At 45.6% G+C, this 15,483-nt stretch overlaps 1 protein-coding gene across 1 annotated transcript; it reads left to right on the top strand.

Moving 5' to 3' along the window:
- Positions 1-1,234: 1,234 nt before the first annotated feature.
- PRPF31 (pre-mRNA processing factor 31) lies at positions 1,235-10,614 on the top strand. The gene is made up of 13 exons (XM_081168382.1): positions 1,235-1,447; positions 1,640-1,700; positions 1,919-2,002; positions 2,457-2,554; positions 3,682-3,788; positions 4,820-4,989; positions 5,579-5,736; positions 5,866-5,955; positions 6,422-6,549; positions 7,391-7,463; positions 8,533-8,661; positions 9,317-9,415; positions 10,395-10,614. Exons 1-13 carry the CDS (start codon positions 1,274-1,276, stop codon positions 10,521-10,523), a joined length of 1,500 nt encoding a protein of 499 aa, XP_081024508.1. The 5' UTR covers positions 1,235-1,273; the 3' UTR covers positions 10,524-10,614.
- Positions 10,615-15,483: the final 4,869 nt, after the last annotated feature.

Here is a 15,483-nt window from a genome sequence, read left to right as displayed (position 1 = left end):
ATGGCGGCACTTGGGCTGAAGCCGAACGCGAACTCTCTTCGTGACCTCTCCTTTTTCTCTATCTCTATCCGTTTTAATGCCTGGCAGAGCGGAGGCGCTCGTTGATGACGACACCAAGGGCGCCAGGTGCATGACGTACTTTTTGCGAGACTGAAAGAGAGAACGTGAGGAGTTCGTTTGTGCGGCGGAGGAGTCGAAGAAAGAAAAAGAAGGTGAGGAGGGAAAGGAGGGAGGGAGAGGTTAACTGGGGAGCAACAAAAAATGAGCCCTGGCCTTTGGTTTCCTAAGGGGTAAAGAGAAGTGTAAGGTTTGGGGGCGGGCAGAGAGAGAGAGACGCTACAGTATTGCTGCAAACCTAACCCCGTTTACCTAGGACCATGGAAGTCAATAGGACTTCCTCCTACACAAACGCGGTGAGGATTGCGCTAATAACAACAACAACAACAATACGGTAGAAATAACAAAAATAATACTCTCTTCCATACTCTTATCGGTTGGGAATACATTATGGCTCTTCCTTCTAGTTGGATCTTTTGCTGTTTGGGCAGTATCTTGTTTTTCATTTGTGTTCTGCATAGTCATGGAACACTTATATTTCTTCCATTGAGGACCCTTCTGGCACTTTTTATTGCTATACCTACACTGCCTCTTCTGTCTGTATCCTGTGTTTGAGAATGTATACTTTGTATCCTGTGTTTGAGAATGTATACTTTGTTAACATTAATTATAAGCATTTCATTGTGATTTCATTTTTAAAAAATCTCTATAAGGCAAAAGGTGGATGAGTTGGAAACTGAAGAGCTAACTCTAGGTCTCTTAAATTGAAGGGGGTTCCAATTGGGCACTTGTATTTGTGGAAAGGGAGAGATGTTTTTAGAGAGGGGGCTAAGGAAAGGACACATTTGAACTGAGGGGTACAGTGGATCTGGATCTTGTGTTGATGGGTGTCTAGCAACTGTGTGTGGCTCTCTGGGGGTTGCTGCTACCTCATAAGTGTTGTATTAGATCAGTGTGGTGGCCTCCAGCAGTCTGTTGGACCTCACCTGCCTTCAGCCCCAGCCAGCTTCGCTAATGGGTGGGAATGATTGGAGTCACAGTTTACAACCTTTGGAGGGCACTGTGTTGGCTACCCTTGGGTTAGATAGTGGTTAGAATTTCTCCTAGTCTAGTACTGTGGGAAATAATAAATCAATAAGACTCTGGATATTTATGTCACTTATTATGGTTTTCTCTTGTGTCCCTCCCTTTTTCTCCTTTGCAGCCTTGATCCATCATGTCTTTGGCAGATGAGCTTTTGGCTGACCTCGAAGAGGCAGCAGAAGAAGAGGATGGCAGCTTTGCAGACGAAGAGGATGAGCCTCCCATTGAGGATGTCCAGGAGGAAATGCAAGTGGATCTGGCAACTGATTCAGTCAAGAGTATTGCCAAGCTCTGGGACAGTAAGACGGTGAGAGAAAATGCGCTTGGCTGCCGGGCCAGTATGTATAGAAGCGATGGTTTTCAAAATTAGTGTTCAACCTGGGGTCTACTGGTTCTATAATCTGCCTTTTCCTTTTGGGTGTAGTCTGGGGAAGTTAACCCTTTAAAGGTGCCCTCTTCAAAAAGTAAGACTCAACTTTTTGTTTTTTCTCTTGTCCAGTTTGCTGAAATCCTGCTGAAGATTGAGGAATACATCAGCAAACAGCCCAAAGCATCTGAAGGTACTGAGAGTCTCTGGCTGAGATTTCCTTTGGAAAAGAGGTCACCCAGCAGATGTGTATGCACGCATCACCCAATCTGATTCCTGCAGTATAGAGTCTGCTACAGGACTTCCTTGTCCTGCAGTACAGAGCTAATGTACTCATATATCCATCTCCCTGTTACCTTATAGTGAGGTGCCCTGTATGGATTTTGACTTTGCATGTTCCTTTCTTATTAGTTCTAGGTCCAGTAGAGGCTGCTCCTGAATACAGAGTCATTGTGGATGCCAATAACCTCACAGTGGAGATTGAGAACGAGCTAAGTAAGTGCAAACCTTAGCCACTTGCTTTGGGGTGAGGGAGGTTGAGAAGGCTTTGAAAACAATACAGTAGCTGCTACCCTGTGAGGGTGGCAGATGATGAGTTAGGGAAGTAGTGAGATTGGGAAAGGCTGGCTTCATTGGAGCAGGGGGTGTGATCTAGTAAATAGAAGGGCACATACTGGCCAGACAAACCTTCACAGGAGTTTTGGGGTACAAAGGACATTTGTGTGTTGGTGTCACAGTAGAACAGGGACTGTTTTGATAAGAGCACTCTCTTTCTTGGGCAGGAGAAAAGGTTCAGGCTGGCCAATCTCTGAATAGGCTATACGGCTCAGCATTAAAATGTCTCTGAGCTAGTATATTCTGGGAGGCCTGCTTTTATTCTCACTAGTGCAATGACGCTCTGCGTTTCTGTCTGTTTTGTAAAAGGTCGTCTTTACCTCTCTCTTTTCAGATATTATTCACAAGTTCATTCGAGACAAGTACTCCAAGCGGTTTCCTGAACTAGAATCCCTTGTTCCAAATGCACTGGACTACATCCGGACTGTCAAGGTATTGTGTCTATCTGTGTCTTGAACTTCACAAAGTCATTTTTTTACATTTGCATCGATAACTAGCCCAACCCTCATATAACTTTTGCCACTTATTTAGCGGAGGTGCTCTATGTTCAAATGACTATTAAGATTGTAACGCAGATAATACATACTATAGTTTTCCGTGTATAAGGCAACCTTTTTTAATTCAAAAATAAAGTTAAAAATTGGGGGTCGTCTTATACATGGATTGTGCATAGGACGTGGGATTGATTGCTGCCGTGAGCCAGAGATTGTCTGTGGGTATTTTGCGTATTATTGGTGGCTGCGGCAATGGCTGATGTTGATTGGCTGCCACTGCAGCACTAGGGCGGGCTATTGGCAGCTTTTGCCAGCGTGGGGACAGACGATAGGTGGCTTTTACGACGCATGCGAGTGGCAGCGTAGGTTATGCGGGTGAGCAATTTTCGACAATTCCCCCTAAGAAAAGCTCAACAACTCAGGGCAGTTTCCCCCCATTTTCTCAATTTTGCGTCCCTGAAAATAGGGGGTGTCTTATACACAGGGGCGTGTTATACACAGAAAAATATGGTAAGTAAACACACGGCAATACCAACCATTCACAAAATCACGGTGACTGAAAATCTTTTGAGTATTCTTCAGGTCCACAGTTAATTCATGGTTTTGATGTGTAATAATCAACCTTGAACCTAAAAGGTGTGGTGGGTAGAGCTAGCAGATGAGCTGTGTTCAAATATTTATCCTGCCGGGAAGTTCACATGGTTGCTTTTGAGAAGTTGTTATTGCTCAGTCTTAAACTAACTTCCAGGTTAGGAAAAATGAGGATTGTGTGTGTGGAGGGCTGGGGGAAGATCCCCAAATATTCCCCCCTTGGAGGAAAAGAATATTCATGTGATCCACAAATCATTCCTATATTGCTGACAGAAATTAGAACTGACCCTGGAGCAGCCTTGGTCCTTCTCAGTAATGAACAAAACCTGGCACTGAGACCAGAATTCTCTAAATAAGCTTGGGGCTTCAGTTAAACATGATTACAATGCCTCCCACCTGTGCTTTTTTTTTGGGGGGGGGGGTTCTGTCTTCTTCAATGGCTAACTTCTGCTTTAAAACGTTTGAACCTTGCAGGAACTAGGGAACAGCTTGGACAAATGCAAGAACAATGAGAATCTTCAACAGATCCTCACCAACGCTACAATCATGGTGGTCAGTGTCACCGCATCCACTACCCAGGGGTAAGGCTCTGCACAGGAAAAAGAGGTTTTTGGAAGGGTATGGGAGATTGGTGGGCATCTGGTCTGTGAGAGAGGGATATAGACTGAATTTGCAAATGGTGCTGAAGGGTGTAAGGTGGACTGTACCATTCCAGGCTGCAGGTGGGGGAATTACTTTCCAAAATTCCCTGTAAGAAGAATACTCCTATGTTGAAGGGAGAGTGTCTAGCTTAGCCCTTTTCCCCTTGGTGTGCTAGTGCTTTTTCCTCCCTTTACAGATTTCTCTTGATATATAGGGGAGCATTGAAAAATAATATCTTATCTCTGGCAGTATGGAGTACTACAGTCTACTGTACCACTTGTTCCACTGTCTGTAGAGCAGGCCCAGAATCATGGTAGTTTTCCCTTCATGGGATTTTAGCACAGAGAATAGATTTCGGATGAGAGTGTGGGATTTGGGTCACTGCTTGGTTGTCAAGAGAGTGGCCTTCAGACAATTACGGTCTGTCTTATCACGTGAAGAGACAGGAGGAACCTGCCAGATCACATGATAAATGGTATGAGTTAACTTATTGATGACTCACGGCTTACATATGCTGGTGGAGATAAGAGTGTGGGTTGCAGATCAAAATACACAAGGGGGACCTGCAGCAAAACATTGCAGTTCGAATTGCTCCCATTCAGGTTTCCAGCCATCTGTTCCCCGTCCTTAACTGTTAGCCAGCATTCCGTGACCACTGAGCATGCTCAGTCTTTATAGGGCTGGTTTTGGGGCTCCCCTGCCTTTGGGCTTTCCAACAATTTTGCTGTATGACTGCATACTGTGGGGCTCTCAAAATCTACAGATATCTCCCATTTTGTGTATGTGGATGGTGCCATTTTTGGCTACGTAAGGATCCATGCTCAGAGATAGAATATTAACATATAGGGTGGTCCTGAGAGCTTTGAAACAAATGCCACGCTCTGGGCATGGAGCGATGGTGCGGATATAGTGAACCAGACCTGATGACCTAGGTATCTCGGCCTCAAGCGTTGCCTCTCTCCTGCTGCAGGCAACAGTTAACTGAGGAAGAACTGGAGCGCATTGAGGAGGCCTGCGACATGGCCCTGGAGCTGAACCAGTCTAAACACCGCATCTACGAGTATGTGGAGTCCCGCATGTCCTTCATCGCCCCCAACTTGTCCATCATTGTGGGAGCCTCCACTGCTGCTAAAATAATGGGTGAGACTCTTAGGGGATCTCTGTGGGCTTGGGTCCTTGCGTATCAGAATATGGAAACTTGGGATTATATCAGAATTGGAGCAGATTCATTGAAATTGATGGATGTGACTAGCTTAAGTCCTTTAATGTAAATGGGTCTATTCTAGTGTGATTTAGTTGGATGTATAAGTAAGTCTGTCATTGGCAGAGAGGGACATGAAGGCCCCTAGATTCCGAAAGGAATGTAAAGCCTTCTCTGAAAGGGTCAAACACCAGTCCAATTTTTACAATTCATCTTTCCAAATCCGAAGACTGCCGAAGTACTGTATTTCACAAAAGAACACTGGAGTGCTAATGTAAAAAATTATAAACTTGAAGCCATGAATTAAACGGTCCAAGAAATTTAGCAGCATCTGTCATGTTGTTGAGGTATGATCAGTTCTGGCAGGAACAGCAAAGAGCTCTCCTTGCACACAAAGAGAAGAACTTTGTTTACAAATCCCAATAGGCCAGGGAGAAGCCATGGTTTGGCTGATCAAAACCCCTGAACCACCTTGGCCCTTGGTCCCACAACTAGCATTCATTCCATATTGCCTTCTCTTCTCTCAAGGCATTGCCGGTGGCCTCACAAACCTCTCTAAGATGCCAGCCTGCAACATCATGCTTCTGGGGGCCCAGAGGAAGACTCTGTCTGGATTTTCCAGCACTTCGGTGCTGCCTCACACTGGCTACATCTATCACAGTGACATTGTACAGTCGTTGCCTCCGGTAGGTGTGTGTGTGTGTGTGAGAGAGAGAGAGAGAGAGAGTCTGTCCCTCCTCCTTTCTCTTTTGAGTTGGTGCACGAGTTTCCTAACAGCAACCAGCCAACATGTGCCTTTGATTCCCTCCTTGCAGGACTTGCGAAGGAAGGCGGCTCGCTTGGTATCAGCAAAATGCACGCTGGCAGCACGTGTGGACAGCTTTCACGAGAGCTCTGAAGGGAAGGTATGTGGTACAGTGGTGCCTCGCAAGACGAAAAGAATCCGTTCTGTGATTCTCTTCGTCTAGCGGTTTTTTCGTCTTGCGAAGCAAGTCCATTGACGGATTAGCGGATTAGTGCTATTAGCGGCTTTTAGCGTCTTATCTGCTGATCGGATCAGCTGATAAGCGGCTTAGTGGCTTAGAAAAAGGGGGGAAGGGGAAAAAACCAGCAGGAACTCGCAAGACATTGTCGTCTTGCGAAGCAAGCCCATAGGAGATTCATTTTGCGAAGCACCTCCAAAACGGAAAACTCTTTCGTCTAGCGAGTTTTCCGTCTTGCAAGGCATTCGTCTTGCAGGGCACCACTGTACAAGGCAAAAGCTCCAGGATCCTGGGGGAGTGGCTGGTGTAAGAGGCATAACGGAGGGCCCCAAGGGGGTGGCTGCTTTGTAAACACTTTCTGCTCTTTTATCCTTCTGCTACCATTCAGGTTGGCTATGACCTCAAGGAAGAAATTGAAAGGAAATTTGACAAGTGGCAGGAGCCACCTCCTGTCAAGCAAGTGAAGCCACTGCCAGCACCCTTGGATGGACAAAGGAAGAAACGTGGAGGACGCAGGTGCGGGGGAGAGAATTGAAGAAATGTCTTGCGGCAGGGGCAGGGTGGGAGGGAGAGTTGGCTGAGCTGGCTGAGGCAGCCAGGAGGGTGGTGTTAAGCGTGCTAGGAAATAAGTACAGTCGTACCTCGGAAGTAGAACAGAATCTGTTCTGGAAGTCGGTTCAACTTCCAAAATGTTCAGAAACCAAAGTGTGGCTTCTGATTGGCTGCAGGAAACTCCTGCAGCCAATCGGAAGCTGTGCCAGACGTTCAGCTTCCAAAAATCATTCAAAAACTGGAACACTCACTTCTGGGTTTCGATCATTTGGGAGCCAATTTGTTCGGGACCCAAGGCATTTGAGATCCAAGGTACGACTGTATTAGGGAATCCCGGATCTACTTTTAATATATACACACTTGTTAAAATCAAACCAGAATAATGGCATTTTATCTTTTCCATCAAATATTCTTTTCTCATGGAAAAAAGATTTTAATGCAACAATTTGTTTTGCTTTTTCAAAACATTAGTTTTAAAACTTATTTTTCCCTCATAATACAGTCACTGGTATGTTTCTTGAGCCCAGAATTGTGCCAGAATATTGGGGATGTGTGGATTATAAGAAAGTTTCGATTTCCACATTACTGGAAGTAGGAGAGGGTCAGGTCAGGTTGTATCAGAATTCTGTAAACTTGAGTGTCTCATTGAGATGAACCCAGGAATCCTGGCATTTCAGCCCTTTGTCTCCTGCCTGAATTTGTTTTTATGCCAAACACTGCTTTCATTCTTGGCAGCAGCACTCTGTCCTGGCATCATTCAGTTCTCAGCTGCCAATCTTAAAAGTGCTTTTCCTTGCTCCTCCAGATATCGCAAGATGAAGGAACGTCTCGGTCTAACGGAAATCCGGAAGCAGGCAAACCGGATGAGCTTTGGAGAGGTAAGGAGTCCTGCATAGTCTCCTTGTGTAGGATTTCTCTTGGTCTTTGGGTGTTGGGGGCTGTCTAATCCCTCAGGAGGGCAGGAGTAGAAACCAGGAGTTTCGGACGGTTCAGACTCTGTTCCCCAACTGTGCCTTTTTAACTGATACAATGGAATGGGGGAAGTAACAGAAATCTTTTGCGGGGCAGGGATCTCTGGGTTGCTTTACATTTTATGTAAAGTAAGCACTTCCAAGTAATACAAAGCATTAAACCTGACAAGCCATATGTGCATTTTGCTGTGTACAGAAGCTGCACGTCTGCCCACATCTACATGCAGGAATATTTAAGTTTGGGTGGCGGTTATGTGTTATATGGCCACATGTGGGCTTCACACTTCTCCTATGTGTGCACAGATTAAATTAGATAAATTTAATTTAAATAAGATAAGTAGGATGAGAAGTGGTTCTGAGAAGGCTAATGGAATGGACGGATAACTAGATGTATTTATAGCCTTGACTAATAAGTTTTCTGCCCCCTCTGCTTCGGATGTACTTGCATGTGACCCAACCCAGGCCATTTCAGGGAGGCTCACCTTGGCACACAATTACCTTTGTGGCCAGGGAGAGTCGCTCTCGTGTAGTGATCAGAGTGCTGGACTCAGGCCAGGATTCAAATCCTCGCTCAGTCATAAAATGCATCAGATGACCTTGTGCCAATCACCCTACAACAGGCTGCTTGTGGGAATAAAGTGAGGACGGAGGGAGGGAACTATTTATGTCAACTTGACCACCTTGGAAGAAAGTTTGGATATAAATATAGGGACTAATTTGCCTCTTCCTAGATTGCAGGATTAGTGGTGGGGCTGTCTTTTGGATCTATAGGCTAAAAATAAAAAAGGAAATTTCAAAAGCACCTGTTGTCCCTTATTGAGCCACTTGGGCAAAAAAAAAAAAAAAAAAAAATACAAAAGGGAAGGGGTTGCATTCTCATTGAAACTGTCAACTTGGTCATCGGTCCTGTACTATCTAATCCAAACTTGGCCTTTTCTTCTCTGTGATACGCTTCTTCTCTCCACACCTTTGCTAGATTGAAGAAGATGCTTACCAGGAAGACCTTGGTTTCAGTCTGGGCCACCTGGGGAAGTCAGGCAGCGGCCGAGTCCGGCAGACACAAGTCAACGAGGCCACGAAGGCACGCATCTCAAAGACGCTGCAAGTAAGGAAATGGGGACTGGATGTGGAGTGCCGGGAGCCGTAAATCATCTTATGACTGGGTCCATCAAGGCTGCATTTCAAAGCCTCTGGACCTGGGCAGGGGCTGTTCATTCTTGAAGGCAGCATCACGTTGTCCTCTTGAGGTTTCGGCAAACAGCTACACTCAGCAACCAGATCAGAGCTCATACTGCAGTGTAATTATGCCAAGCATGTATGTCCTATTGTTACTCAAAGCGCTCAGAAAATACTCCCAGGCCAACAAGCTCTGTGTGGAGCAGCCCTTGAGAGCTTAGCAGGCACAGAATTAGACTAATTCTATGGTCACATTGCTGGCCATTAGTCTCTGATAAGGGTAGGCAATTTCCCTGTTCCAAGTGGGTTTTTAAATGTTGAGGTGAAGGGTGCCACACTAGGTTTTGTCTGTGATTGGCAAAAGAATGTGCCAGGGCTACTGGAGCGGCTACACATGAGTGTTACATGCGTTTGACATGCTTTTTGGTACTAGGGAAGGTAACAAATGAAGTGCGTGCCTTTGGACAGCCAGCCATTTGGTCGTTCCCCTGCCCCGTGCTTTAGCATCACTTCCCTCTCTTTTCACTGCCTCCTCTATGAAAGGCCTAACACCCGTGTCTTTTTGCATTTGTCCTCCCAACCAGCGCACTCTCCAGAAGCAGAGCATGGTGTATGGAGGGAAGTCCACCATCCGGGACCGCTCCTCGGGCACTGCGTCCAGCGTGGCCTTCACTCCGCTGCAGGTAAGCACCGCACTTGGCCCTGCATTCCTGAATTACCTGTAATTGGCACTGATGTCTTTGAAGGAAGGGGCTGAGTGCACAAAGAGCTGGGTGTGCTGGGCTCTAGGAGTTTTGGAGAACTGAGTGTGTGCCTGGCAAGGATGCTGAGAAGACCAATGGATGAAAGAAGAACCTTTGTGGGGAGTGCTGTTGTGCTCAGGGCCCGCTTGGGGCTTCCCAGAGGAGCATCGGGTTGGCTTCACTGGGAAAAGGATGTTGGGCTATGTTTCTTTCCTCTGATCCAGCAGGGTTCGTTGGTTCTTAAATACTTTTTTTGTTTGCTGTAGTCTTTTTTTTAAAAAATGCGGGTTATAGAATGCTATAATACATTTTTCTTGGCTGAAACCCTAATAACTCCCTGTCTCCCCACCCTCACTGTTCTGCTTGCAGCACTTGAGGAGGAAAGGTTATAAGCTCATGTGTGCAATATCGGTTGTTGTTATTGTATAACAACAACAACAACATTAGTTGTATTTTTGCACTAAGGTGTCTCAGTGAAAACAGAAAGGACCAGGACTTTAAAGCCAGGTATCAAAACAGCAATACAGAAAAAATTAAATACAGTACTGTAAATTTATTTCAAGGAAGAAATCGTACCCACCGCATGGATGAGTGCAAAAATGGCCCTGGACATAGCTAACTACCCTCCCAGTGAAAAACTGAAGGCCGGGTACATAACAGTGTATTTTGCCTGGCACTTAAAAAAAATACAACAATGGTACCAGGCAGGTTTCTCTTGGGAAAGCGTTCCACCAACTAGGAGCACACCAAGCAATTTACTTCTGTCCAAGGTGTAGAAGCTGGAGATTTGGAGGGCATGTGTTATCATAATTCAGCGCCTCTCCTACTTTCTAGAGGCAGCAAGATCTCTGGACTCTGCATTTTTTTAAAAAATAGCCTCCCTCTCTCACATTCACCTCCCCCCTCCTCTTGTTTCCAGGGTCTGGAGATTGTGAACCCTCAGGCGGCTGAGAAGAAGGTAGCCGAAGCAAACCAGAAGTACTTCTCCAGCATGGCTGAATTCTTGAAGGTGAAGAGCGAGAAAAGTGGCATCATGTCCACCACATAGCCCTCTTGCCACGGACGCTGTCCCTCCCCTTTGACTAGCAGTTTGAACCATGAATCACATTCAAGAAGAGGAGCCTTTGCACAGAAAACAGGCACTTCAGAACTCTCCATTCTCCCGGGCCCAAGTGGTACCTTGTGGTTCTCTCCCTACCCTGCTTTTCTTTCTCGAGAAATGTCATTGTCAGGGAGCCTAGGATTCTGGCAGGGGGAGGCATGCAGTAGAGAGAATTGAGTTCTCTTCCCTGGTCTCATGCAGTATTCAGAAGCAGGCTACTGAAGGTGTGAGCTGTTTATAATGGCATGGGGTGGTTAGCTTAAAGGAGTAACTTGAATGAACTTACAAGATCCCAACCATGGCTTTAGATCATCCTGGGTACCATCCTCTTCACCGTTAGCCCAAGTTTTAAATGAAACTGAGGTTGTAAAAATACCAGCATGAATACAAGTAATGCTTTGGGATAGTACCAGAGCGCTTCTCCCTTGCTGTGTTGGTTTAGGAGTTACTAACCCTTCGTCCTGTTTCACGATCTGGAACTAAACAACAGATTTACTGGTTATAGTGCGGGCATCTCTCCCCCATACAAGTAGATTCAAGTTTGTCCTGTAAAAGGACTGTGCTGTGTGTGTGTGTGCTGTCATTTGGCAGGAACTGAAATTTCAAAATGCTCTATGCTCAAGTCTATGGAAGGTTATATCTATGTATGAATGTGCTGGGGTGGTGGAATAAATAGCTTTGCAGTTACATGGAACTGTGAGTGCAGGACTGGCAACTTTGGGGGATCTGAAGGTAACTGGTTCCATTTCTTACTGTGTAAATGAGTGGCTCATTAAGGGAATCACACTTTTCTTGTGGTGTCTGACTTTCAGATGTGTTTTAATGTGGTAGGAAAAAGCAATAGTTATTAAAGAATAAGAGACTTTTTTCGCCCATGAGAGAGAAGTGACTGGTTGATTCCATAGGTGAGACAGTTGCAGGGACTGCAGGGAGGGAGGCAGGAGGGAGATGTAATTCGCTGGAGGGTAAATTAGATCTGGCCCTATGTTTGCTACATGTAGGATACCCTTCCCTAACCTGATGGCCTCCAGATGTTTTGGACAGCACTCATGAACCCTAGCCAGCACAGTCGAGGAAGACTTGATGTATAGATGCCATGTTTTCTCTCTGCGGTCTAGAAAAAACTCTAAATTCATGCTGATTTCAGGATGCCTTGGGTGTGGGGAGAGACATATAGGATTTATAGGGTGTCTGTTTTGACAGTGGGAGCATGAAACTTCTTTGTCTGTAACCTGTACATTTTTGGAAAAAATAGAATGGCACCTTTGGAGTCTGTGTTTGTGATCTTTCTGGGTTGGGGAGGGTAGTATTTCCTAAGGAAACTCTCCATATAGATTCTTTGTGCAGGAGCCTGCTTTTTATAACCTTGCAGCATGAAAGGCCTTCTCCACCCCTTTCCATACCACACCTCTGCATTTCAGGCAGGGCTTTGCTTTCCTGTGTTGGGCATAGAATTTGCCATTCTAAAACAAGCTTATTTTTGGTTCTAAACAGGTTGTTTACATTTCCATGGCACAACAATCCAGAGCTGAGCCTGTGGTTGCTCTGCCCAGTAACCGCAAAGCATTCTAGCGTGTTGACTCTTTGCTATTTTTTCTAGGCTTGTTGTTTAATCCCTGCTTGCCTAGAGAAGAATTAGTGATGCCTATTAGACAACAGCCTGTTAAGTAGTTGTCTTATTGCTAGGGGGTAAAGGACCTACATGGGACGCGGGTGGCACTGTGGGTTAAACCACAGAGCCTAGGATTTGCCGATCAGAAGGTCAGCGGTTCGAATCCCCACAACGGGGTGAGCTCCCATTGCTCGGTCCCTGCTCCTGCCAACCTAGCAGTTCGAAAGCATGTCAAAGTGCAAGTAGATAAAATAGGTACCGCTCTGGCGGGAAGGTAAACGGCGTTTCTGTGCGCTGCTCTGGTTCGTCAGAAGCAGCTTAGTCATGCTGGCCACATGACCCGGAAGCTGTACGCCGGCTCCCTCGGCCAGTAAAGCGAGATGAGCGCCGCAACCCCAGAGTCAGCCACGACTGGACCTAATGGTCAGGGGTCCCTTTACCTTTACCTAAAGGACCTACATAAAGTTTCCAGCAACTGTGAGGGTGAGACAAAGGTAGGAGGAGGGATTTGTGGATTTAAATCAGCTGGGCGAATCAGCTCAGCCGTTGTGGATTTAAATCAGCTCTTTGCTATTGCTGTGCTTGTCTTGCACCAAGCTCCTCCTAACTTGGTATTTTGTCAAGACTATCATACCTTGTTGGCTATTCTGAGCTCCCTGGGGAAGGAATAGGCCACAAGTTAGTGGTAGAGCACATGCTTTACACCAGGATGGGTAACATCATGCCTGAGTGTGGCGCTCCAGACCTTTCCATCCTGCCCTCTGGACTTTCCTCAGGCCATGCTCCCTACCCGGCCACACTCTCCTTGAGTGTTTTTGTCTGGCTGGAATGTGTTCTTGAACTCTGGTGTCTGGGTGGAGGATAAAGAGGGGCGTGTGTAGAAGCCAATGTACAGTACAAAGGGGAAAAATTATATCGCTCCACCTACCACAGGCATGTGGTAGCTGGAAAGGTGTCCAAAAGGGCTTGTGGCCTTCAGGTTCTCCATCCCTGCTTTGCACCCATAACGTCCTCTCAGCAAGAAAGTCCAAGCAATGGCTGATGAACAGAGGCAAGGAGGCTGTGAGGGGCAAGAAGGCTCCCTTCAGAAAATAGAAGCCTTGTCCAAATGAGAACACAAAAAGGAACATAAACTTTGGCAAAAGAAACACAAGCAGGTAATAAAGGGATGCAACACCCCCCCCCCACAAAAACACCCTAAGGGATACCTCACAACTTTCATTCCTGCTCTTAAATGGGAGGCGAGGAGGTTGCAGAGAAGCTGAATCAATTATCTGCATTTGTTTTCACCACAAGGCTGGAGCTGACTCCCTCAGGGAGGGGAGTCGGAAGAACTAAGCGCAACAGTGGTGGCGAGAAACAAAGTTCTAGGCCTTAATAGCAAATTAAAAAGTTAACATACCCTGGGATTCTCTCACCTCCCAAGTTGTTAAAGAACTCAAATGTGGAAATTATTAGTCTTTTAACAACAACAAAAGTTACCTGGTTCCTAAGATCAGCTTCTGTACCAGGGGACTGGGAAGCAATCAGGATAAAACTAATTTTTAAAAAGAGAGCCAGGAGGGATGCAGGAAATTACAGAGTAGTTAGCTTAATGTTTGTTCAGGGTAAACTGGTGGAAAACATTAAATATAAAATGATCAAGCATTTAGAAGAACAAGTATTGAAGAAGAATCAACATGATTTCTGTGGGTGTAAGTTGTCTCACTAATATTTTAAGAGTTCTTTGAAAGCGCTATGTGGGCAGGGTGATCCACTACATGTTGTATTCTTGGACCTCCTAAAAGCTTTTACAAACCCCCTCACCAAGGGCCTTGGACTGGATGGACTGATAGCTGGGTTAAAGAATAGGAAGCAGATAATTGGGGGGAAATTGACAGTTCTCACAAAAGAGGGGTATAAGTGGGATCTACGAAGGATCTGTATTAGAACCAGTGATGTTAAAGTTCATAAAGAGGTTGTGGGGGGTGGGGTGGACATTAAAGTAGTAAATGTGTGGGGCAAAAAAATCCTAACCACATAGATGTTCACTGACTGGTACTGTATTGGGATTGCAGGGAAAAGCTCAACAAAAAATTCAACCCAGTGAGTGGCAACTGTAAAAGTTATGAATTCAGTGCTAGGGATCATTAGGAAAGGGATAGAAAATACAATTGCCTGTATCATAATGCCGTGATGTAAATTATGGTGTGACTACACTTGATATAGTGTGTATAGCTCATTATGCCAGCTTTGAAAAGGATATTGCAGAACTGGAAATGGTGCATTCAAAATGATCAGGGGGCTGCAGTGGCTCCCTTTTATGAGGAAAGGCTACAACACTGGAGGCTTTATAGGTTGTTTTTTTTTAAAAAAAATCAGGAAGGAGAGACATTATAGAGGTTTATAGAATTACGTGTGGTATTAGAGAAAGTACTTTGCACACAGCAGATAGTTAGAACTATGGTATTTGCTGGCATAAGATGTGGGTGACAGACACCAACTTAGATGGATTTAAAGGGATTAGAGAAATTCATGGAGGAAAAAGCCATGTGCTTAACCCTCCTACCTCCCCGCCCCCCACCAGCAGAGTTGCTAGAGAACAACAGCGGGAGAGGGCTCATTGCACTCATCTTCTGCCTGCGTCCTTCCCACAAGCATCTGGTTGCTTTACTGTGGCGAGCGGGATGCTAGGCAAGGCAAGCCTCTGGTCTAATCCAGAAGGGTTCTCTTCTTGTTCTTAACCACCTGGATGGGGGAAAGAGCTGGGCTGCAAAAGGGTTAGGTGCCCTCCAACAGTATAAGGCAGCTTTATGCATTCAGATACGCAGGCAAGGCCCCTTCCTGCAGTGTTCACGAAAGTGGGGCAAGCAGGTGTTAAGAGGCGCAAGTGTGAATGCCCTCTTCTCTTTCTTCAGGTGATTGGTCCAGGCATCCCCAATGCATTTGCTTAATACTATGAAGCTTCTTTCAAAGAACATTGGAGAATGCTGGATCAGGCCAGCAGCCCACATTCAACATGTGAAGTGTATATTTTTAGGACCCTCTTTTTATTTCTGTCATTTTAACTGATTTTAATATTGTGCTTTAATTGTTGTAATCCACCCTTGGGGTTCATACGGTGATGGCCAGGCTGTTTTGGGACCAGCTGTTTTGGGACTACAATTCCCATCATCCCTGACCACTGGTCCTGTTAGCTAGGGATGATGGGAGTTGTAGTCCCAAAACAGCTAGAGGGCCAAGTTTGGCCATCACTGCTGGTCATAATAATATAGTCCAACATCATGTTCTCAGAGTGGCTAACCAGATGCCTGT

Source organism: Podarcis bocagei (genome assembly GCF_964188305.1).
Source record: "Podarcis bocagei genome assembly, chromosome: 13".
Taxonomy (NCBI): domain Eukaryota; kingdom Metazoa; phylum Chordata; class Lepidosauria; order Squamata; family Lacertidae; genus Podarcis; species Podarcis bocagei.
Note: the sequence above shows the minus strand (reverse complement) of the source record. Positions and strands in the feature narration are given on the sequence as shown.